Raw genomic sequence first — 26,201 nt, forward strand, 5'->3', positions numbered from 1 at the left:
TGTTGCCTTTTTACTCTTGTCACTGTTAAAGTGGGCAGGGTGAAGGGGGAAGTTGCACTGTGAAGTGTGTGTACTGCTGAAATACTAGTTCAATCCTACGTAATCCCAATGTGATGGTATGAGGGGTTGAAGCTTTTAGGAAGTGATTATATCATAAGGGTGGAGCTCTCATGAATGGGATGAGTGCCCTTATAAAAGAGACCCCTGGGAGCTTCCTATCCCTCTTTCCACAAGGTGAGCATACAGCCAGAATGCAGCAGCCCACAACCTGGAAGAAGGTCCTCACTAGAACTGGACCATGCAGGTACCCTGTTTTCAAAACTTCTACACTCCAAAACTATGAGAAATAAACTTCTGTTGTTTGTAAGCCACTTAGTCTAAGGCACTTTGTCACATAGCCTGAGCTATGACAGTGCCCCACTTTGCCTGAGCACCAGATGAGCAGCAATGCTAAGAATGGGAAGGCACCATCCAGAACCAGCACACTTGCTCGATAGTCCCTGTGCTGCCATTGCAGGTGCAGTGTTCTTTAATGTTAGCTAGTGGTTGCTCAGGTAGGTAGGTAAATGAAATTTAAATTCTCAAAACCTGCTTCCTTAAAGATTGAGAAATAATGCTACTTTTTCAAATGTTCTCTATCATAGTTAATGATACCTGTTCTGGGGGATATGTTACTTCCACGCACGATTTTAACAGATTGAACACAAAACAAAACAATTCAAGGTAAGCTTGCAGAAGTATCTTAAAGGCAGTTAGCACACAGAACTTGCAGATGAGTCTGTCTTTGGCTTGGTACCATAAAAGCTGATCAAGGATAGGGTGTATGGCCAAGCATGACCAACTTACCTCCTAACTGGAATTTTGCCGGTTGTGTTGGTCATAAATGCCAACTTCATCCAGCTGGAAAACAACAGGAAGAACATTGCTTTAGAGTTTCTTAGGAGAACAGCTTCAATTCAGTTAAGAACTTTGAAAGATAGCTTGTTCAAACAAAGTAAATTTTCTCTTAAAATCAGGGGCAATTATGTATGATGAGATGAGTTGAGGGCTCTCAGATTTAGCAAACAAAAACACAGGACTCTCAGCTAAATTTGAACTTCAGATATTATTTTAGCACACATTTGTCCTGTTTCATACTTAGAACATACTTCTAGTAAAATATTACTTGTTATTTGTCTAAAATTCAAATTTAATTAAGCATCTTATATTTTACAATCTGCCAACCCTAGATGAATTACAAAATTGACAATTCGCACTGAGCACAACACATCAGTACTAATTTGTTCTTAATTATTGCTCTGTATTAACTTATGGGATAGGAAATGCATCTGTAAAACCCTGTCCTGACGAGGATGAGGACTTGCTCATCCTCCTTTTTCCAGCTCCCACTGTGACAATGTAGATTGAATGGATACCGTCCTTCATCTCCAACAGTAAGAGATATCATCAAAATGTGAGCAACTCCTTGCTTTTCCCAGGCTCTTAGGAACCATAACATGTTATGGGGACCCATAATATTTATGTGTACTTTAAAACTAGAACTGTTCTTAGTTAATGACTCCCATTCTGACTGTTCAATAATATAGTCTAACAATCTGCAGAACATCGTGACTTGGTAACATTTCTGTCTAAAGAGAAGTTTCCTAGAAACCAAGTGTCTAATTACTTAGGGGAAGTTTTTAGGACAAAAGGCAGTGAGGGAGAGGACCTGACAGGGAGAACATTGAAGCAAAGTCATCCCAGTTGGAGCTTTAGTTTGATCTTGTGATATGCACCAGCTTTGGTAGCACAGGGGCTGACCTTGTGTACCCTGTTTCAGCCTGTCATTGGCTGTGGGCTCAAAGGCTCCCATTTAGCAGAAAGCAATTCTCTGGAGAAGTAGTCAAGTCTAAGAGCTTGATGAATAGCTGGTAGCTGGGTGAACACGAGCACCATAAAGGGATCCAGACACGACACAGTATCTAGTGTCTCTACATGGATATTTGGGTCACTTCAAATCCCTTGGGATTATCACTACTTGAAGTCATAACATTGAATTATTCACTGGGTTTCTCTTTAAGAAAATATGCCACAGCTAAGGAAAATAAAAATCAGTTACAAATAGGAATTTACAATTTATTACTAAATAACTTCTCTCCACTAACAGGATGGGTACTATAAAGTCAAAATGGAGAAGGCAGGAGCTAGGTGCTTGTTTAGGTGTTTTCCAATTTCATCCACATGGTAATTATGAATCATAGATGTGCACAGTGGGGCTAAGAATTTGTCTAAAGTAGAAAGCTGGGATCGACAGCCCAGCAGTCATACTGTCAAGCACCTGTCAAATGACCAGGAGGTAAGGACCAAAAGTGCTAGGAGACTGACCTAGGCATAAGATAAGATATGAATGACTGGTGCACTCTTGGTGCTGTGGCCTAGATTTGAGAGATGCAAGCTTATTCCCACAATTTTTCAGTGTTGTTTCCTTTAGCGCCTCAAAGTTGCCTGCCAGTGGCTATGTGAAGGCAGGTAGCCCCAACCCTTATGGATCACTGCTTTTCAAAAAGGCTGGCGTTTGACTTTGGCTAGGATAACTACTTGCGGGAACTTTCATATCATCCTGACAGTCGGTTTAAAATTCCACTACTGTAATACCCCCATAGATTTTAGAGATGGTAAGCTGGGTAAGTCCTTTGGATCCTTGATTGATTAAATTTAGAAAAAAAATTCAAGAAGGACCTTTGGATTCCTGACTGCATGCTAAACAGGAAGCACTTATATCTGCAGAAGAGGAATGTGTTTTTTTTGGCAAATGCTCCTCTTGCCTACACTCCCCATTTCTCAGTTGCATGTAGCAGAGGACTGAACCACTCCATTGTCCAGCTATTACAGTCCCAGGCACATAAGAGCTATCTATCAGAAGGTTCAGCTAGGGACTCAAAAGCCAATGCTCGAAACCCATAGGATATTGAGTTATTAAGGTTCCAGTAACTTTTGGCCATTGATCACTTTTTTAATGTGGGATTTGAGATGTGAGTTCTCCCACGAAGAGAGCAGGTATGTATTAGTCAACTCATTCTCTAAGATCAGGAACACGGAGGGAAAGGCAGGCAGGAAATGGCCTGGCCACAGATGGTGTAGCTGTCATATCCTAATCACACCATTTGCTTGATAATTTCTAAGAACAAAGGGTGATACAAACAAAACTCACTGTTTCTTGAGGCATGTCATTGGACTGACGTTGTTTGCCCTGAAGTTGTGTATGATTGATCTCAGGCCTTCTACCCATTGCTGTGAGAGAAAGAAAAAAAAGTGTTCTTGGTGAACAAATCCACTGCAGCCAAATATGGGGGTTTTTATGAGACAGTCTGTATTCATTTACTGTAAAAAACTATAAACTTTGCTTTTATCTCCTTCCTGCCACATAGCTATCTACGTTTTTCATGCTCATATTTTATTCTTTAATAAACAGTTTTCATTCTTTCCATAGAGATAAATGTGGCATCAATAGTGTCATAAAATACTGGGTTGCCTCAAAGGAATGTTGCCCACTGATTGACTTGTTAAGCTTTCTGTTTGCAGTCTGTTTAGATATAAGCCCTCTTTCAGTTGCTGGCAACCTTGTTTCTTTCTAAGCAATAGTATACACTACCTGCTGATGGATATTTATTCATGTTAGAGGATTTAGTTTCTTCACTTGTATTGTGTGATTCTTTTAATCCGGGCTTGTTACATTTCTTACCTATCTGTGTTTTCCAACAAATCCTTAAAAATTAAGAGTCCTGGATTGTCAGGGCACCCAAAACAAGCAGTGATGTGTTCACATAATTTCTGTATAAGGACTTGGACTCCATCAACATGTCAAGGGTTCTAATTTTTCCACATCCTTGCCAATACTTGTTATTTTATGCTTTTAAATAGAATCTAACAGGTTTTTTTTTGTAAATGAACTCTTTTGTGCTCCAGTAATTTCTGACAGCTTTCTCAGTGAATAAAAGGTAAATTTCTTTTTGTATCTAGCAAAGGCCATTTTCTGACAACTGGAAATAGCTTCGAAAGCCTCAGTAACTATAATGGGAAAGTCAGGATTCTGAGGGAGGAGGAAGAAATGAAACAGTAGCATTAAAGAAGAGCCTCACTTATTTTTCATCACCAGACCTCTCTTCCTCTGTCAGGCTAAATATGGACTATAGCCCCCTGGAGATTATCAAATATCCTGTTATTGGCCTAACAAACCACAAACCCACACAGAGTTTCCCAAGAGCAGACAGAAAAAGCACAAATAATTTGGTTGGCATTAACTCGGACGCATTTTTTCAACCTGAAGACTTGCTACATGTTCCAAAACATAAAACAAAATCCATAGTTTCCTAGGGCACACAAACAGACAAGTCAATGAGAACGTCACTGTTTTTTTTTGATCATTTTAATTCAGTGTTTCTAGAAATAAATTCCACACATGGTGGGCTTTGGGGAGGCATAAACAACTTTCATGGGTCTTTTGAAAATAGTGCACTGGTGAAGAATCTTGTTTATTAGAATGACTTCTGAGGTCATCACTCCAGTGACAGGGTCCATGTTTTAATTAATAGCAAATGCCACCAACATCTTCAGAGGCCCTAAAGGGTACTGGGAGGGAAGGTTCCTGCTTTTTTTTTTTGCCTTGCAACAATGAAAGCAAGGTCAAAGACCTAGCCCAAGGTCACAGAGCAACTAGGGCACAAGGGTAGTAAAAATCCTGCAGTCCGCTCTCCACATCGTATTTTCGTATCATATTTTCACACAATGACTTGTCCATACCACTCCTTCTATAACATGGAAAAGGTCCCTTCAGGCCTTTCCTTCTCTCTATTATCTGTCAGGTCAAGTACACTTAGCATAAGAAGACCAAATAACTGTAAGAAGAACGATGTTAATGCTTGTTGTGTTCGGTGTTCTTTTTAAACATGAAATAGAATAAATACCAGTAGGTGTCAGTAGAGTCCTAGAGTTTCCTTGGAAAGCTTTGCCAAGAGTAAACTAGATGCCTATCAACTTTGACCATTTCCAGTTATCAGAAGCAAACAAAAGAAAGTGACTTAAAGAAGGTCTTTTTTTAATTGTTGAAAATAAGTTTATATGTTAATCATACACATCATACCCACAGAGACATATGTTGCTGCCCTCTGAACATATACCCTGGCTGGATGGGGTCAGGTTTATGAGATGGCTCCTACCACAGTGGGCACTTTCCTTCTGGTTGGGCTGTCCTAATGGACACAGGCAGTCTGGGTGCTGAGGAGCCCAACCACAGAGGAAGTTGCAACAGATGTTCAGATGTACAAGGCTTCCCCACTTCCCTAACGGGCTGTGATTGTTACTGACTGTTCTCTCACTTTTTCCTTTAATTTTAATTTAATTTTTTTGTTGTTGCTGGGGATCGAACCCAAGGCCTTGTGCTAAACATGTGCTCCACCATGAGTTATACCACTTGTCCTCTCATTTTTTAATCTTTTCCAACTTTTTCTAAACTAGTTTAAAGCTAAACTAACTTAAAGTTTATTTTAGCCTTTTTAAGAAGAAGAATGGGAGATCCTATAAAAGACTTTTGAAGGCCTGTGCTGTGTCATTTGGGGAGAGGACACAGAAGGAGCTGAATCTAATCCTCTACTGAGAACTTTATTTCTCTCCTCTAGAACTCATTACACTTATTTTCTCCATGCAGCCAGCATCAAGCCTCCAGATCGTACCCTTGACTAGCTCCACTGCAGTCAAAAACACCAGAACTGTTACAGACAAAATGAATCCCTTTCCCACGAAAAGAATGCAAAGAGACAGGTACAACAAAACTAGATCAGAAAAAGATGGACTTACACTGAACATATATCTCACTGTTTTTACTTCAAAAGCATTACTAAGGTTCCCCGCCCACCCTGTCACATGAAAATAATACTTAAATGCCCTTTGTAGGAAAAATGTAAAGCAAAGACTAACAAGGAAAAAAATAAACATCACTTCGCCTCATTGTTCACATGAAGAGAGATCCAACAACAACACTTTGCTCTTTGTGCTTCTGTCCTTTTTCTATGCACAAATAGGTTGGTCCTCTTAAGATAACTAGATCCTAAGATCATTAGCCCCCATTATTATTGAGTCAGCTCTTCAGGCAGAATTCTTGCTCCTTCATTTCAATCCTATCTGCCAAAAGCATTCCTTTTGGTCTTTAGTCAAAGAAGCATACTGTCAAGACAAATAAAAACAGAGACCCCGTGGCACTCTTCAAGTTTACCATGTAATTGTTATTAGTGTTTGGAGTGTTCCATATACTCCTTGGCTCTTGGGTACAACACCTAAGATAGGATCCTTTCCCAGGTGCAGCAAAAGAACCATGAAGAGTAAGAAGATAATGAAGATGATTTACTAGAAAGATGAGATTATACCTTGAGGAGGGAGGTGGGCAGTTTGAACAGAGTCCAGCTGCCTGAACAGGGATAGTGCACCTCAAGGGATGAGGCAGGCAGTTCAGGTAAAGCTTGACTAGGAGGAAGCTGTGGGGCTTGGGGTTTTAGTTAATAAGATGGCCTTCCCTGTAGCTCGCCCCCAAATGGTTTGGCCATTGCAAAGAGGATGCCGAGTGTGGAAAGGCATGCACCTCCATGACTGCACATTGATTTGCAACTTCCCATGTGATCAAAGAGAATCAAAGATGCCCTTCCCAGTTTAAACTTGAAATGGAGACAGGGCTCATAAGGACATAGGACCATTATCTTAATCAATGGCATGGGCCATCTGGGGTTTTATCTTATTTTAATTATTATATTATTGCTGTACTAGGGAGGGTACATTGTGACATTTACAAAAGTTGTTTCCAACACATCTTAGTTAAATTCCCCCCCCCATCATTCTCCTTTAGGCCCTCTGCCCTATCCTTAGAATAGTTTCAACAGGTCTCATCTTTCCATTTTCATACATGAGAACATAGTATCTCCCCATCTTGGGGTTTTAGAGTGGAGTCTTATATCCTGGAATTTTTTTTTTATTTCCTGTTCTTGTCTACCTATCTGCTTATGACAAAATAAAATTCTCTAAAGGGTGGAACCAGCATATCCTGCTTCATCTTCATATCCTGTTGGCTCTGTTAATAAAGATGAGGCTACTGGTGGAAGTGATGGCATAATCTCAACTAAGTATGTTCAAAAGGTAACTAAACCCACAGAGTAGGAGAAAATATTTGCCAGCTACACATCAGACAAGGAACTGATAACCAGAATATACAGGGAACTTAAGAAACTAAACTCTCCTAAAATCAATGAACCAATTAAGAAATGGGCAACTGAGCTAAACAGAACTTTTTCAAAAGAAGAAATTCAAATGGCCAATAAAAACACATGAAAAAATGCTCACCATCTCTAGCCATAAAGGAAATGCAAATCAAAACCACACTAAGATTCCACCTCACCCCTGTTAGAATAGCCATCATCAAAAACACCACCAACAACAAGTGTTGGCAAGGATGTGAGGAGAAAGGAACCCTAATCCACTGCTGGTGGGAATGCAAGCTGGTGCAACCACTCTGGAAAAAAATGTGGAGACTTCTTAAAAATCTAAACATAGACCTGCCATATGATCCAGCAATCCCACTCTTGGGGATATACCCAAAGGAATGCAACACAGGTTATTCCAGAGGCACCTGCATACCCATGTTTATTGCAGCACTATTCACAATGGCCAAATTATGGAAACAACCAAGATGCCCCACTACTGATGAATGGATCAAGAAAATGTGGTATTTATACACAATAAAATTTTATTCAGCCATGAAGAAGAATGAAATCTTATCATTTGCAGGTAAATGAATGGGACTGGAGAACATCATTCTGAGCGAGGTCAGCCAGGCTCAGAAGACCAAAAATCGTATGTTCTCCCTCATATGCGGACTTTAGATCTAGGGCAAATGCAGCAATGTGGTTGGAGCTGGATCACAAGAAAAGAGGAGAGCACATACGGGAGATATAGGAGGAGGTAGAAAACCCAAAACATAAAAGCGTTTGATGTCTCCACTCCAGAGGAATTAATACAGAAACCTTAAAAGGACAGTTTATCATGAGCAGGGGACCAGGAACCAATGTAAGTATCAGTTAGAGTTGAATCAACATGGGTCATAACACATGGGTACATGAAAGCAATAGTAGGAATCTTTCTGTAAAGCTACCCTTAACTCAACTAGCAAAAATGCTTTGTCTTTCTTACTATGCTTATGTCTTTTCTTCAACAAAATCAGTGATAAGGGCAGAACCAGACCTGCCTGAAACTGAGGGGGGGTGGGGAAGTGGGGAAGGGGGGCAGGGTGGAGAAATGACCCAAACAATGTATGCACATGTGAATAATTGAACAAAAATATTTAAAAAAAAAAGTAACTAAAGACCTGATAATTAAAATATTTTGAGAGCCAGGTGTGGTGACACACACCTGTAATCCCATCATTTGGGAGGCTGAGAGAGAAGGAACACAGATTCCACACCAGTGTGGGTTGTGGGCTACACAGACCATCCTGTATCAAAAAACAAAACAAAAGCAAAAACAAAAAATCAATCTAGGGACCAGCAACATCAGAATCATTTTGAAATGATTAAAATGCAAATAATCACGCTGCTGGAGTGGCTCAAGTGATACAGCGTTTGCCTAGCAAGGGTGAGGTCCTGAGTTCAAATCCCAATAGCACAAAAGACAGAAAAAAATGCAAATGATAGGCTAGACCTAGGGATGGAGAACAGAAATCTATTTTTTAATGATCTTTCTAGGTGATTGTTTTACAAGTTCACATTCAGAAGCACTGTTCTACACTCTTACCACTCAGAGGTGGTTCCTAGACCAGAAGCATCAACATCTCCTGGGAGCTTGTTAGAAATGTAGTCTCAGGTCTCAATGGATCAGAACATGCATTTTAACAAAATCCCCAGGTAACCTGTGTGCACATTAGTCTAAGAAACACAGGCCTAGAAAAATGGCCCCTCTCACATTGGAGGTCTCTTTCTACTGCACACCCCTCACACCCCCCATCCTGGGAAGGTCTGGGTTTAGTTTCTTAGTCTGTTCAGAGTGCTATAACAAAATATCATAAACTGGAGCTTATAAACAAAAGAAATTTATTTCTCATAGTTCTAGAGGCTTGGAAGTCTAAGACTAAGACACCAGCAAAATAGGTGTTGGGTGAACACCCACTTTTTCTTTTTTACCACTAAGAAGCCCTCCAAGGAAAAAGCAGGTCTATCTCCATCACACCAGTGATTCTTCAGAGGGGTCTCCTGATCAGCAGTTTGAGTGTCACCTAGGAGTTTACGGAAATGCGGATTCTCAGGCCCCATCTAGAGCCTAAAGAATTAGCAACTTGGGGGCAGGGCCCATTAATCTGCATTTTAATAAATCCTTCAAGTGACTTTAGTGAAGGGAACACTATAACGTGCTAGATCAGAGCATCTGGTGCTAACAAGCAACAAGGTGTTTAAGTGGCCACTGCAGAATGAGCTTGTCTAGTTTTATTTTTAATCAATTTTATTGAGGTATAACTTATGTATTGTGAATGACCTTTATGTTTTTGATTCAAGTCTTTCAAATGTTAACTAACCACTCTTAGGGTGAGCACTACCAATTGGGACACATCAAATTTTAAATTCTCATTCTCCAGTTTTGGATTAAAATTCTCACACATTCACACAACATCCCTCTTCCCCTTCCCCGAATAGGCAATGTATTGCTGAACATTTTAAAGACCATTATAGGCATTACAAAAGCAATGCTGGCAGCCAGAGGGAGCCTGGCTAAGAGGATGTAACAGGACCATGGGAAACCCCAGAGGTGCTGATTTCCAGGATCTCATCAGGCAGCAGGGACATGGCCCAAAAAAGCCCTTCAGAAGTAACAGCTTCACCTGCTTGAGAAAAAGTAGGCACCACAAGAAAGAAACCTGCTCTGGAAGGTGTGCATTTCCAGGGAGGGAGGGCATTTACTAGACCACTTGGTACAGAAACCAGACAGAATTCTGCTTTGTAAGATGAGTACATGATCACAACATGACTTGGGTCACCAAATGGCCAATCATCAACCACAGAACCACGATTGGCACCTATACAACAGCAGGAGAAACTGGAGGTTGAAGGCCAGCATTCCCAAAGTCTTGTGTCCTCACGCAATTTGGACCAGAGTTGAGGCCCAGGAATTATGAAACTCAGAGGTAAAGACTAAGATTAAATGGCGAGCTGACTACCAAAATTTGTTGCATATCACAGACCAACATCTAAACCATGTTCAAAAGAAAAGGTAAAACATTTTCTCTCTTTAATGTCAACTACTTTCTCAGGTATGATGTGTACCTCTCACAAGATATGGATGTTAGTTTTGGAAACTCCTGCTAGTTCATGCGGGAAGAGGCAAAGAGGCAGATTATGACAGTGGTGATAGAACGAGGCAAAAAAACCTGAAACTATTGCCACAAGAAAGAAGAATGCAAGATAACAGAGATTGTGAAGAATTTCATGCACGATAATGCAGCTAAAATAACATCTTGGACAAGCCCAGTTGATAAACCCAAGAAGGAAGGTGAAATTTGTGAGCCTGTGATAACAACAAACAGCAATTACCTCTGAGACTGTAGCCAGGCAGCAAAGGGAGATTTACCAAAAGATTAGTAGAGAGATAATACAAGAGTAATCACAAAAGCCCTTGGGAAGTCAGTAATAATTCTCATAAAAATTTCTAATCCAAAAGAGAAGTAAGCAAACAAGAGAACACTAGGGTAGGCCTTTTTCTTGACACAGTCTGAATGTCTTCCAGGTAATAAACATTTTCATCTGCTATAATCTGTCCACAGAGTGAAGCTAATGCAAGTTAAAGGAGGAATGCACCAAGCACCATCTGACTCTTACATCACTTTCCCACCATGGTGAATGAGTATTTAGGCAGGAAATAAGCTGCCGACTATGAGTATGGGCGGCGGTGTTTGACGGATAGAATTGGATAGGCCAGGATAATATTTATGTGTTCCTACTCACAATTAGTTCAGTCACTCTCAGATAGTCAAAACAGGCTGTCAGCCTGGCTGGTTATCTTGACAACACTGGCTGGGTCAGAAAGGACCTCTAAATAGTCACAGAGAGAAGAGGACACGGTGCTGTTCTTGGTAATGACTCAGGGGCAGAAGTGTCAAATTCCTGTACTGAAAGGGATAGGAATTCTGTTCCTTAGCATGCCTAACAAAAAATTTCAGCATTGCTTAAGCCTGATTCTCTAGATACCCTGTAACAATGTCCTGTTGGGTCTACAGAACCTTGTCTCCTCTAACCATATCTACTCCCCAAAACAGACTGGCTGGTACAGAACAGTCATGAAGAAGAAACATATGTACACTCTGCATATATTCATGTTTTATATTTGCACTTTCTGACTAGATGAGCAACATACGACATTTGTAGTGTTCCAGAGTTCAAAAAGCAGCTATGTTCCTAAAAATTCCAGGAATCATTGAAAATAAAAATCAAATATTCAGTTTATTTTATGTAACACTTCTTTGATATCCAGATGGACAGCTCTAAAATACATGAAGAATTTAAAAAATTTGAGAAAACCAAAAGTATTCAATCATCCTATGCCAGTCAGAAACAATCATCTTTTCTTGATAGTGTATTTTTTTTTGGTCTCAATTCTATCAACTCTGCAAAATCCTGGTGAGTTAAAAGGTATTTCTAAAGTTGTGTGTTTGGTTGATGGTCTGTACATACCACTCCCATGCTCACATTCTTCCTTATATTTATTAATTGGCAATGTTGGAAAATTAGGTCATGCCAATGTAAATAGGATTTCACCATGCAGACAACCTACTTGCTGATTCTCTGTGATATACAAAATCAATCGAGGAGTTTATGACTAATTCTTCTATAGGCAGCATCAACCTGTTTAGTGCAGATCAAGTCTGTAGGTGATCCTACAAACAAAATAGGGCTTTCAACAAAAGAGGTATCACAAAGAATCTAACTCAGTGGGCTTGAGTTTCATTATCTAACTATCTTCTAAGGAAAGTTCACTACCACAAACACATCAAATAAAGAGGAGAGGATGACAACAGTAGGAAAACAGTGTTGATAAATTGAATATTTATGATAAAGATGAACAAATTAATGCCAAGATTACATCATCATTATGATACTTCTGGAAAAAATGTCTTGTTGAATAAAATATCTATGATATCATTGGTTACTAGAGGAATCTATTGCGGACTACCACCCCTATAAGCCTACCTCCCCACAGAGAACCACACTGAAACATATACCTAAGTGGTACATTATGCTGATATTGTGTTACAGGTAGAAGGTACTGTTCTCACTTCTGTCTTTATACAGGTGAAAAAAATAAGCCAACTTGTGAATTGCAACACAAAGCACTGGTAGAATTCGAAGATCTAAAGTGGAGCCACTGCCAAGGTTCAAAACACTATTTACTGGCTGTGTGACCTTGGGCAAGTTACTTTTCCTCTCTGGGCCTATTTCTTCCTCTGTAAAATGAAAATAATGGTAAAACCTAATACATAGAGTTGTGTGAGAAAAAAAATACACATAAGCACTTTGAACAGTGCTTGACACATAATATGAACTGAAAAAAATCTTGCCATTGTTGTTCTTGTCAATTCAGGTTGAATATCCCTTATCTGAAATGCTTGGGACCAGATGTTTTGGGATATCTTCAGTGGAAATGCTTATTGGAGATGGGACCTGAGTCTAAACATAAACTTCATTTGTGTTTTACATATACCTTATTCACATAGCCCAAAGATAATTTTGTAGAATATTTTAGTGTGCTGCATTTTGACTGTGACCCAAGGTCAAGTGTGGAATTTCCTACATCTTAGCCTCAGGTTTATGCTAAAAATGTTTTACGTTTTGAAGAGTTTCAGAATTAGAATTTTAGAATTTAGGATGCTCAACTTGTATTTGGTGGTCAGCAAATTTGCATAAAGTGCCAGGAATTATTTTCAGCTTTCAGGTCTATGCATGCTTCTCTGTGGCATAGTTTTCCTGTTTGTCTGCTTTGTTTAACAAAACTTCAGGACAGTCAACACTGTCCTTCCCTCACTGGCTAATTACGATGAAATTGTAAGAGGTAAACTGTTTTTACTGAAAAACACTGACTTTTACTTGAGCCCATAAATTCAGTAAAAGAAGAGAAGCTTGGCCTCCCTGCCTTCGTTTTGCATCTCTCTTTGCTCTAAGCCATTCTGTCTGCAGTCACTTTGCGATCACCTTGGAATCCAGGAAAGACCCGGCTTATCACACTGTTTACCAGGAGGGAAAAAGGAAACTGCCCCAAAGGAAGGGAATATCAGAGCCTTGTCAGGACCAATAATAACCTCAGAACCCTCGAAGAACAAGCACTGAGATAATGGGCAATCAGGCCATACCTGGTGACTGGGACTATTTAACTACACACACCTTTCATCCCCTGCTCTAATTCTTTTATCTAGTTAAACCTACAGCTCATGTCTGTACTCCAAAGATGGTGGTTGAAGATGGGCTGAAGTATTTACTTTGCCTTTTCCCAGAGCTGATTTTGCCTTGAAATAAACCTCATTTCTCTGCCCTTCACCATTACTCTCTCTTTATTTGGTGTATAGGGTGAGTGGCTGGACCTGGCATGTGGAATCCTAGGATCTGGTTTCAAAATTACTTGCTCCAGATACAGAGCTCAAAGGCAACGAGTCTCTTACTCATGCATTGTATTTTTTAATCATACCCCAAAGATTAAAAAATGCACAAATACACATAGGCCATGTTACACATGTTTCCAGTGGCAATTTTTGCTAGCAGTAAAAACTGGAGTTGTGTGGAAAATGGAGAAGCAATTTAAAGGTAGTGACATTTTTCTCTCCCAAGGGCCAAAAGGTGAAATCCAAACTTCACATTATGTTTTTGATACAATTAGCTTAGCGGGATTCATTCTGCATTCCCTTGGTGGAGTCATCTGATAACACCTGCAATTAGGGCAAAATGAAGTGCTCTGGGCTGGGTTTAGAGTTTTCTTCAACTGTTAAGATCACAAAACATAACAGTCAGAGTGGCCCCAGCAATGAGAAACACAGCCCCCATGAAGGTTATAGCATTCTAAATAGATGTGTCGAGGAGGCAAAAGGCTTCCAAAGAAAAAAGAGCTTAGAACACCAAGAAAATCCATCTCAAAGATCATGAGGATTTACAGTGACATTAAAGCCTAAGACAAAGTGATAAATAAGGGAAATTTTGTCTTAAGGGACAAAATGCAGCATATTAAACTCTAAAAACAACATGAGACCAACTGGATATAAAAGAAAATTGTGTGTGCATGAAAAAGACAAATTGGGTTTTGCCAGGGATTGTGGTAAGGGGGCATGGGGTTTCCCTGAATATGATGAAAACATTTTGGAACTAGATAGAGCGGTGGTTGTACAACATGGTGATGTACTAAATGGCACTGAATTGTTCACTTTAAAATGGTTAATTTTATATTATGTGAATTTCACTGTAATTAGAAAAAGAAACACAGGATGGGGGAATGCACTCTAAAGGATTTTTATTTTCTTCTTTTTATTCTTCATTTTTTATGCAGAAAGCAGTGCACCTGCATGCTCTACTAAAAGGAGCAATGCTCCTTTTGCAGTCAAAATGCACTGTTTATGCAAATGGTTAAAAAGACTTTGCCACTATGCTCAGTGTAGCTCTGGACAGACCATGGAAGAGCTAGGCCCAGGCTCAAGGCTTCTTTCTCACTTTGCTACTCTCATAATTTCAAAGAAACCTCAAAATTCTCAAAGAATCCTGTGATGAAACTCCCTAAATACCACAGCAAAACCAATAGTGGCAGAGTTTGTGTTGCTGGACATGTATTTTGGTAAGGAGTTGTAATTTTAAGTAAGCCCAGTGCTAAGAAAAATGATAGCTGAGGTATTTAAAAAGAAAACACAGGTACACATTTTCAGAATGTTAAAAGGCTAGATATGCAAAACATAGGAATAGTGAGGCCAAGAGCTGGCACAACAGACAAGCCCCCAGTAGTATGCAATCTTGCTCATATCACATGATCCATGCAGGTCACATGATAAAAAGACGCCTGGGAGCATATTTTAAAAAAATTCCCTGCCCCTTAGCCTCTCCAACCCAAAGTGACCAGTAGCTGTATCATCATATCTACAATTAATTGGACTTAAAACCTAGTCTTGACCTGAGATTTTTATTATTGTAATGTGTGTTTTACATGATTTTTGTGTACCCAAATAAGTTGGTATTTTCATTATGATCAATGGAACTAACTCTACTTCAGGCTGATTCAAACAGCAGACTAACTGACAACCACAGTGACAACTGGGTGCCCATTTGCAAATGAGAGTGTTGGTGTCAGGGACTTTTCCCTCTGAAATTGATATCTGGAAGCTGAGACAATTCAATTTCTGGAACTATAAATATAAGGTCCTTCAGACTGCCATTTGAGACACATCTCACTGTGACTCAGTCTTGGGAGTATTCAGTCTAAATTGGCACTGTCGTTTGGAGGCTCTGCCTGAGTGAACAAGTCCTTTACTTCACTGCTGACAACTTGGCAGCCATATGGACCTGTTCTAGTGTCACCTTGAAGGGTCTGGTCTGGACGATTTGGATATTTTCTTCTTTGTTAGCATGTGTTTGGCTTGTTAGTGGTACTCTGTACTTGTGTAATTTTCATTTACTTATTTCTTTCCAATATTTTCATATATTCCTTTTGTTTATTTTTGCTTATTCCTTTTTTGCAATAATCTGATTAATTTAGGAACTATCTCTGTTTCACTTGTCGTTTGATTAGAGGGTAAAGACACTGTCCCTCTTAGAGAAATTAAAATCCTTGAGATTCAACTGTCATCAGGTATCAGGGAACTGGACCACCTCTGTCCTCTAACTTCAGCCAGGAACAAACCTGGATTCCACAGTCAAATGTTTCTCCAGTTCTTGTACAACTGTTGAAGTCAAGTAACAACTGATTACCTTGTATTCTGCCTCAGAACCCCTCAAATGTTAAGGTGCATAGGAAGTACCTGGGCATTTTGTTCAAATGCCTATTCTGATTCAGCAGGTTCTGATCATGTTGGTGCCTGACCCTACTTTGAGCAGTGGGGCTCTCACCCACATGTTATTACCAGCTAGAAATCTTCTTAGAAGTGAAACTTCATGTGGTATCTCCTTCAACACAGAGCATGACTTTTCAGTACCTCTACAGAATCTTGAGGATACATTTCACAAGCACTTAGCTTGGCACTCAAAGCTGGCCAAGCTCTTAGTCAAACGGTCCAATAAAAAATGTTCACTACAATCTTCTCACTGGATGCAACATTGTGGGTCCAACTTTTCTCTGTTTGTGCTCATGTCCTAAATGTGCAGATGGGAGTTAGGCCATGAGCAATCTAACTCCCACCCAATAATTAAAAAAACAACAAATCTTACTGTCTTTATCTGGCAAGAGGAAAACACTTAGGTGGAACAGGGCATTTAAAGCTTAAGAATACTAACCCACTCAATTGCTCTGACTCACAGCTCTGCACTCAAGAAAGCTTCTTATGCCCTTCATTGATTTATTTCCAATGGGAAACAAAGTAAACAAGGAAAAGCCAACTTTCAGTCTTGGAAATATGAAAAAAAAAAAAAAACCCCAACCACACTCACATATTCTATACTTGAGCCTCAAAAAAATCTGTGAGCTAAGCCTGGCAGCATGGCTCAAGTAGTAGAATGCCTGTCTAGCAAGTGCAAAGCGCTGAGTTCAAACCCCAGTACTACTAAACGAAATAAAATAAAACAGAACAAAAAAATGTTCGAGGCAATGTGGTGAAGAAAGTTTCAGTGAGTACACTTGGATGATTGGCAGGAAGTTAAAATTTGCAAGTGAGTTGCTTAAGCATGTAGCCGGCATGGCTCTGGTGAGTCAGGGCATTGAGCCGGCAAGTTAATGCAATTATTCCTAGGCTTCTGCAAGAAAAGCAAGATGTGAATGCCAGGGATTGAGCATTTCCACACGACAGAGGTTTTCATCCTTGAGTGTGTATCACACCCACTTGGAGGGCTAGCTAGAATACTAGCACACAGGGTTTTTGATTCGGTAAGGCCGGGTCTGGGTCTGAGAATCTGCACCTCTAAGATCCCAGGTATTGCTGGAGCTGCTAGGGGCCTGGGAACTACTAGCCTAAAAAATACAACTAAAATTGCAGTTTAAGAAATGGCACTTTAGGGGTGGGGGTATAACTCAATGGTACAGCATCTGCCTAGTAGTTTCCTAGGATGTGCCAGGCATGGGTTCAATCCCCAGCACAGCCAAAACAAAACAAAACAAAACAAAACAAAAACTACCTGCTCTTCAAGAGGCAGCATTTTAACATGGAGTGCTTAGAAAAATTAAATGTCTAGAGTCACAAAAAGTGGTTCACTTTCATCTTTGGTGAACTCTGATCAATGGCAAGACTGGTGAAACGACAGCTCTCAGTTCTACCTGTAAGCTGTAATCAATTTTATAAAAACTTGTTTGGGTTCAAAACTGGTCTTTTTGGTCTAATTCTATTTGTACCCTAGGCCGATGGGTCTCAAACCTCACCTGTCATCAAAATCACTTGGGAAGCCTATTAAAAACATTAGTAGGCTCCATTCCCAGAGCTTCAGATTCATTAGGGCTGTGATGGGACCGCGAACTTCCATTTCTACAAAGCCCCCACGTAAGGCTAAAGCCAGGTTTGATCCCTTGGAGTACCTCTGTGTTTGAATATCAGTAGAGGAACTAGCCAGGAGACTGACACATTCTATAGGATGTTGGCAGAGTCAGTAGGAGGAACTAAGTAGACAACTTGGTTTTGTTTTCCCAGTAAAACAAAGAATAAATCCCTTCTCCAGGAACTATTGCAGCAAACCTTCAACTCAACATAATTCAAGTTCAAACAAAGCAATTTTAACATTCAACTCAATTTGTTAAAATAATATTTTATCACCTGAAATAAATACCCAACTTTATCATTTTTGTACACAAAAAGAACACATACTATTTTTCTAATTTAATTTCTATAGTAGTGACTCATGTATTTATTTGGTGATTTAGTCACAAAGCATAATTTGTGAAATTCGCCAAATATTTACAACCTGCATAAAGTATAATAAGCGGTCTGAAAGTTGTCTAAATTCAATTCTAATCTTTGCATTTTGAACCTCATAGTAACAGCTTATTTTTGTAATCAACGGAAAATTCAACTTGGTTTAACAAAACAGCCTTATTTGTGGAAATTTTAAATGGGGGTTGCATTTCTGTCTTATGTACAGTACAGTGACTCTGATTTCAGTTTGCTGTGTAGCACCAGCTGTAACTTAATGAAAGACATCTGAACTCCCTTCCACTCGCTAGAGACTGAAATCCTTCCAAGCTAGTTGTATTCTGAGAGAGAAAGAAATACAAGAGAGAAACCAGAGTTGCTTTTCCAGCTAAATAAGTTGGGGTAATGCTCAGTACTAAATAATTTGCATAGTTTATGGTAAAATAATAGGCAAAGAGACAAGAATAATTTTGGGGGAAAAAGAGCTTTCTTACAGTTTAGAAAAGATAGGGAAATGCCTTCTGCATGTGGCTGCTTTTATTCTCAAGTGTTTTAAGCTACATAACATACAGACCCATTTATTACCCAAATGTACACTGGGTTTGGGATGAAAGTGGCAGCAATTTGTTAGCAATTTTTTTTTTTTAACAGCGTTTTTCAAGAGAGGAAGTGAAAGCTAAATTTTCAACCGGAATGACAGGAAGGATTTAGGTAAGCAGGATATAATGATCCAAATTGGAAAGAGGCCAAGACACCAGGGTCAAAACCTCCAGTCTTGTCATGGATTCTTAGCTGCAGCAGTCCCATTATATCCTGAAAAATGACTCTGAAAATAACACCCTGGGATACCAGATCTTCTTGTTCCTTTTAGACTATCATCAAATCACATTTTCTCAGTCTTGTCAAAAGATCATTTTCCTAAGCTAATCTGCACAAAGTCTAGGTATACAGCACTAGGGTAATATAGCAGCACCCCCCCCTCCACAGTTTCACTTTCCATAGTTTCAGCTACTCATAGTCTGAAAATAAGATGGAAAATTCCAGAAATAAGCAATTCATAAGTTTTAAATTGTATATCTTTCTGAGTAGCATGGTGAAACCTCATGCTGTCCCACTCCATCACGCTTGGGATGTGAATTATCCTTTTGTCTGTCATATCCACTTCGGGTATGCTACCCTCCCAGTCAGACCCTTAGTCACTTAGCAGCCATCTTAGTTATCAGTCACACTGCTTGACCTCTCAATAATGGCCCCAAAGCGCAAGAGTGTTTCCAGCAGAGGAACCAGCAAATGCAAATTCCCAAAGGCAGGACGGAAATCAAAGGATAAAAGGAGATTGCAACAGAAAGGGAAAGGGGGATCAGGGTGGTATCTTATAGGAGCTTGGAGGCCCTGAAGTATTCTGAGAGGTGGAAGGAAATGATCTGAATTATATTTTTAAAACCCTCCAGCAGTAGTTTTAAGTTATTACCTACAATACAAGGGATATAGCTAGGACCAAGACACCAGTAGACATCTCTTGGAGCAGAACAGGGAGAAATTATTTCAGTCTAGAACACGATGTACTGATGGTAGTGGTAAGAAGTAGTTGGACACTGGATATATTGGGAAATGCAGCGCTAAGAGTATTTGTTAGTGGACTGACACATAGGGCATAAAAGGAAGGTGTTCATGGGCTAAGCAGCTGAGAGGATAGAGCTGTTGAGATGAATGACCACTGTGGAAGAGCAGGAAAGAAGGGTCAATGGTTTTATTTGGGACTTAAATTTAGTAGAGAATATAGGTATACGGAATGGAGCCCAAATCTTGTAAATAAGTAGAAGTGGCAAGGCAAGTTTATTTACTGTAAGCGTTGAGAACAGCTGAAGAAAACAAATCACATTGCGGAGATGTCTTCACAATGACTTCATCTTTGACTGAAAAAGCACAATCATATTTTCAGGCTCATATGACCAGAAATTATTGATTTAAAATCTCAACTTTAGAAACTCCAATCATCTGGATTTTATTGACTGTTAAAATAGCTACGTGAAATAAGGAGAAAAAATATACAAGATGCTCTTTGAGAAGTAGAAAAACAAAGTTGGTAAAATGGTTTGCTCAAAGTTGGGAAATTTCTTCTGTGTGAAAGTTGGTTCTCCATGTAGTCTACATTAAAATGAAAGTTGGCCCCTTCGCCTGGATTAAACATTTGGTGAGATAAATTCTTCAAAGACTTAGTGTGAACAAAAGAATGTCAACTAGGACACCAATAAATTACATACTGATGTCATGTTAAAATGAAAACATTTTAGATATATTTGGTTAAATTAAATATTTTATTGAAATTAATTTCACTTGCATTGCTCTCTGGTGGAGAAGAGAGAACCCAGGGCGGGCCTTGAACATGCCAGACATGCACTCTACTAGTGAGCCACACCTCTGGTCCCTTGCCTTTAATATTTTTACTGTTATTTATTTTTTTGGGGCTAGAGATTGAAGGCAGGGCTTTGCCCATGCTAAGTATGCACTCTACTACTGAGCTATCCCCCGTCTCTCTTTTTTACTTACTAAATGTGGCTATAATGAAACTTTAAGTCACACACATGGCTCACACTGTATTTGTACTAAGCAGTTCTGAGACCACCGCTAGTCAACTATGGATATGCTAACATCCTTAGCGTCTAGGAGCCTGTGAGAAAAGCAGATTCTGGGCCCCACGACAGGCCTATTGAATCAGAATATGCATTTTTAATAAAATCCTGGGGACTCCTGTGCACATTCAACTTTGAGGAGTCCTCAGCTGGCTTTTCCTACAACACATCACAGCAAGTACGTGGGTTGTTGTTCTACACGAATGACATGCTAAAAAGGTACTGTGCTGGCTGAATTTTCTACACAAACAATACCAGCAAAGCAATGGGATTTTAAAACAATTCAAATGATAATTCAATTTAAAAGTATACATTAAAGTTATACTAAGCAAAAAAATTGTATACATATAATCTCTCAGCATATGCTGGGAGAAGGGGGAGGCTATTTTGATGGTACCTTAGTTACTTCTGGATTTTCAGCCACCATGTAAGTGAAACTGATGTTCACAAGATCTGTACCACTGCAGACACAAACTATCCGCCCTTCTAGATCATTTTCAGATTTTCCAACAGCTTCAAGAGCAGCCAAAATTTTGGGATCCTACACAGGGTTATAAAAATAGGAAATATATGTTAGATCACAGAACATGAGGAAAACATGGTAAGAAGAAACCACATTTGGTAGAAAAATATACATAGGGAAAATGATTATTTTCTCCTAATCAAAATGCCCAGTAAGCCAGTATTATTTTAAGAACTGAAATTTCTAACACTCCATGTTACTTAAAATTCCTTAAGAAAGGTATAATAAATTTTTTGATTTAGAAAGCTGTCTTAAAAATCTTTGCTTATATTTTCTGGTGTTAATTTACTGAAGGACCTAGAATATAAAAATGGTATAGGAAGACTATGACTAAGCATACTTGTGTCCACAAAGATCCAAGGAGCCTCTCACCAGAAGACAGTCACAAGTGTTTCCATAAACAAATGTGGCATTATCACAGCCAGCTACCACAGAGTAGTCTCAAAAACAAGATTAAGTCTTCCAAACAGCCTGGATACACAGAGTGAACATTTTCATCTCTATATGTCATGGCATCCTCAATCAGAATGAAAGCTGTGAAAGTCTGGCCTAATTCTTAAATAAAATAGTGTCTTTGTTCTCCAAAAAAACTCAGAAGGAAGTGCCAACATATAGTTACACAGAAAATTTAATAACGTAGAAGAAGACAGCTCTAAACAAATAAAAACAAATGGGAATGTAATTTTGTTTTGAACAGCTAGACCTGCAGGGCTATTATAGAAGAGGGAATACATACTGTGATAAAATATTCTATAAAGAAACATTTTTAAAAATTCCTAGCACCACTATGCAAATAGCTTCTTATTCAAACAAATCAATCACTGTGAAGAATACTGATTTATGCACCCTGTTTGGTTTTTTTTTTTTTCTCTCAGAGACAAACTGAGCCTTTTGGGTGAGCCAATGTCTGCGTGCACAGGTACACAAATAAGGGTCTACCTCAGTCACTTAAATTTCCATGTCAACAACAGATGAAAAGTGAATCAAGGTTTGCTAAGAAAAGGGGGATAGGCTTATAAAATTAGTTTCTGAGTTTAGGGAACTGTTTCTTTGGTGCTAATATCATGTAAAGCTTTTAGTGTCCATAGGTTAAAATCATTTCTAATATAAGTAAAGATAATGCAATGTCAATCACCAAAAGTTACAGATGAGAAGATATCTAAATTGTGTCAGGTCTGAATTCCCCACTGATGGTGTTGGGGCAGTAATGAGTTAAACAACATCCTGAAGAGCATTTTCAACCTGTGTAAATCTATGTCTAGAAGAACAGCAATCACCAATCACAGGTACCTTTGGTATGGCTCCCAGCCGAATACTGTTGATGAGGGAACATTCTAGCACTTGTCCTTCCTGAAAAGAGAGAATACAACCAGCAATGAGCTTAAATTCTGTCAGACTCATGCACAAAGTGCAAACATTTCCTTTTCTTTCTTTCCTTTTTTATTTTTTTTTTGAGACCAGTTCTCACTATGCAGCCCAGAGTGGCCTCAAACTTGCAATCCTCCTGCCTTAGCCTCTCCAGTGTTGAGATTACATACTAGTATACCTGGCTTCTTAGCAAACATTTTCTGATGATGAAGTCAATGATGATTAAAGTAGAAGAAGGAGTGAAAACCAAGTAACAATAATTATCTTCAACAATTACAAATAACCAAGACTCCACAAACTTTCTATTTCAAATATATATATGAGTATACTGAATAACTATAAAATATTTATAAAATTCTGTTTATTTTATACATACAATATAGCTAAGAATGTCTGCATGTCATGAAATATACATATGTGTACACAAAATATTAAGTGGTAATAAACTTTTATATAACTCCAATTCCACGTTTCTTAAATTAAATGCAAATGTCCCTTACTTGTGTTCATTGTACTATGCATCAAATTAAGTCCCAAGGTATAACAGAATGAACACCCTTTTCATATACCTTTTAGGTTTTAGCTTGAATATCTTTTTCTGGGAAATCTTCCTAATTCACAAGATTAAATCAGAGCTGCCTGTCATAGGCTCTTGTAACAAATCTGAATTTATTCACAACATTCAACAACTTGTAACTTTTTTAAAATGTGTCTCACTTTGCACCTACACTAGAATCTATGAGGGTTAGGATAATGTCCTGATCACCACTGTACCCCAATGCCTGGCACATGAAAACATGTTTTCAAATATTTTGAATGAATGAATACGTGTAAGGTCCATGCCTTCAAGAGGCACTTCATAGATCTGTTGATAAATGAAATGATGCAAGCCAGACAGCAGGAAGAACAATGTGTAGTTCTTGTGTCATACCTTGCCTTCACTTTTCCAAGTCAAAAAGAAGCCAAATTCATCCACTTTGAAGAGGCAGTTAGGTTCAAACACGAAAGATTCCTGTTAAAAAAATTTTTTTAAATGTGTTGATTTTCATGACTTGTAACATTCTGAATCTAATAAAAATGCAAATATCTTTGAGCCTCTAAACAAAGTAAAGTGAGAAATCACCTTTGTGCATCCTGATTCTAGTCACATTTCTTAGGATACTATGGAATGTTTTCAGTTTGAAAACTCTTTGCATTCCTTTTCTGCACTGAAAGACTATCAGTTTAGTAGAGCATCTTCCTCTGGAACAGGTTTGAAAATAAGCAGCACTAATGTCCTGTATGATCTTTACAGAAAGGTTCCCTAAGATCTTGAAAGAAGAGCTCCTAGAAAGAAGGAGTGTGAGGTTCAGCCTCTTGGTTTCCCTCCATATAAGAGAAACTGCTGCCTGTACCTACCATAATGTCAAAAAAATCAGTGCCAATCATGGTGGTGCATGCTTGTAATACTAGGACTTGGAAGGCAGGAGAATCACGAGTTCCAGGCCCGTCTAGACTGTACAGAGAGTTCCAGGCCAGCCTGGGCTATATAGTGAGAACCTGTCCCAAATGAATGAATGAATGAATGAATGGATGAATGAATTAACAAACAAACTAGGGCTAGTGATATGTTCCAACATGCCCTCCAGGTGATTCTGATGCACACTGAAGTATGAGAACCACTTCTGTGAACTTTGACACCAGAAACTCAATGCAAACTACAGAATCAAATTTTAAATCAGGAACTGTTGGCCAAACTCAGGAGATTAGAGCAGTTGTGCTATATTAGCCAATGAAATCCTGGTCTTGAATAAGAGAGTAGTACTGTGTTTAGGATTGCCAGGAAAATTCTGGAGAGAAAAAGAGTGATCAGGAAGTGAACCCAGATACCCTGTGTCCTTCGTTAGTGTTACACCAAGACTTGACACCCATGCTTCAACAAATCTCCATGTTCGTTTAATGATCTACAAACCTGTCTTTGTAGATCACTGTGATACCACCAACTAGGAACAGTGACTTAAAACAAATGCATAACAACTATAAGATTAAGATTTTAAGGGTACTTCAGACTCAGTTTGACCCATCAAAATCTATCTTTCTGAATACCAGCAACATTCATGAAGATAAATCCATGTCACTATGAAAAGGCAGAGTGTAGGGTCCTGGGAATCCTGACTGAAGCTAGCCCTCAATTTTTGGGGGACTTTTCTGGAAGGAGAAGTATTATCACATGAATTCTAACATTATTCCAGGCATGTACTGGGCAATGCAGATAGAGCAATAAATAAGATAAAGGCAGGGTATGGTATGACCTCTACCTTAGGATCAAAACCCAGCTTCACCATACCTTCTAGAAAGACCCTTTCTAAGTCTTAGAATTATTGTCTAATAAATGGAAACCTTTGGGTTTGTAGTGAGAATTAAATGAAACTGGGCAGGCAAAGTACATAGCACAGTGTTACAGATTAGCAGGTAATGATAATTATCAATAATGTATGTTTCAAACTTGAGATCATGGTAGCAAATTACTAACAATATGGAATTGTTGATATGTGACACTTAAAACTCCTTCAAAATGACCTTTTTGGACAGTCCAATCTTTTTGAACAGGCTTAATGTAGAAGTTGTTACTTTAGATGCCAGACAAGAAGCAGCATTTGTAAACATATGTAGTCTTGACCTGACACTGGAGAGAGACTTCTGAGGAGTATGGTGCAGTTAGAATTCCTCAAAAGAATGGCAGATGAGATAGGACACATAAATAAGAGCAGGGCATTGGAACAGTCTTTTATGCTACACAAAAGGCACTAGATTTAACTTAAAAGGTCATAGGAATCTGATATTGTTATAAATTAAGAAATGAGAACTACCAACTAATGAAGACATGCGGAAAACCTGGGGCCTAAAACTCTGGTTTCATTGTAAAGACTGAGTGTGGTTTTGAGGCACCTTCTGGGAATTCCTGTTGTACCAGGAGCTCCACTTAAGTGCTCCTGTAAAAGACATAATTTCCAAAACTGGACAATGAGAAGACAACCCAAGGCAGAATAGTAAAATAAGGACAGTAAAAAGTAGCAGCACCTGTGGTAAGGTCTCATACAGTTAGAACAGGGTGCCAATTTGGCTCTGGGACTCAGCAACCCAATCAAAAAAAAAAAAAGAGAAATATTTACAAGGTGCCCATGTGGTTCATGACATTAAAAACACACCAGTTGTTAGGAGGAGCAATGGTCAGAACAAACATTCTCCAGGGGAACCTCACTAAGAAGTCATGACTGAACTAAAGACAGATGCCCACAATCAGCTCATGAACAGTAGCTGAGAGGTTTCCAGACCAAATCAGCTCAAACCACCCATGAATGTAAGAAAGTAAACCTGAGATACATGTGGCAAACAGCAGAAGGAAAGTAGAACACAACATATTTAGGGTTTTTTTTAACCTCCTGTTAACAATCTGAGGCCCTAACCCTCTCTCTGGTTGGTAATTGCTATTGTATTTCCCTGGCAGCAGTTTTAAATTTCACATGGATACCTCCTAACCAGAACTTGGGCTGTGGCTCCTTGGCCAGACCAAAGCAACAATATCCTAAGACCCCCCCCCCCCACCCCCCTTAGGAACATTCTC

The 26,201-nt window shown here is 39.1% G+C and overlaps 1 protein-coding gene across 14 annotated transcripts in view; it reads right to left on the bottom strand.

Annotated features, from left to right (window-relative positions):
- Positions 1-26,201, bottom strand: part of Plcb4 (phospholipase C beta 4) — a 381,620-nt gene that overhangs the window by 90,771 nt on the left and 264,648 nt on the right. For all 14 annotated transcript variants that reach the window (XM_074074368.1, XM_074074360.1, XM_074074366.1 and 11 more), the window contains 5 exons: positions 23,529-23,609; positions 22,520-22,579; positions 21,104-21,247; positions 3,191-3,270; positions 847-900 (listed from right to left, as the gene is read on the bottom strand). In XM_074074368.1, the coding sequence (XP_073930469.1) occupies positions 847-900; positions 3,191-3,270; positions 21,104-21,133 (164 nt within the window). In that variant the 5' untranslated portion in view covers positions 21,134-21,247; positions 22,520-22,579; positions 23,529-23,609. The remainder of the gene's footprint in view (positions 1-846; positions 901-3,190; positions 3,271-21,103; positions 21,248-22,519; positions 22,580-23,528; positions 23,610-26,201) is intronic.

The sequence above is a fragment of the Castor canadensis genome, chromosome 5, assembly GCF_047511655.1.
Source record: "Castor canadensis chromosome 5, mCasCan1.hap1v2, whole genome shotgun sequence".
Lineage (NCBI taxonomy): Eukaryota > Metazoa > Chordata > Mammalia > Rodentia > Castoridae > Castor > Castor canadensis.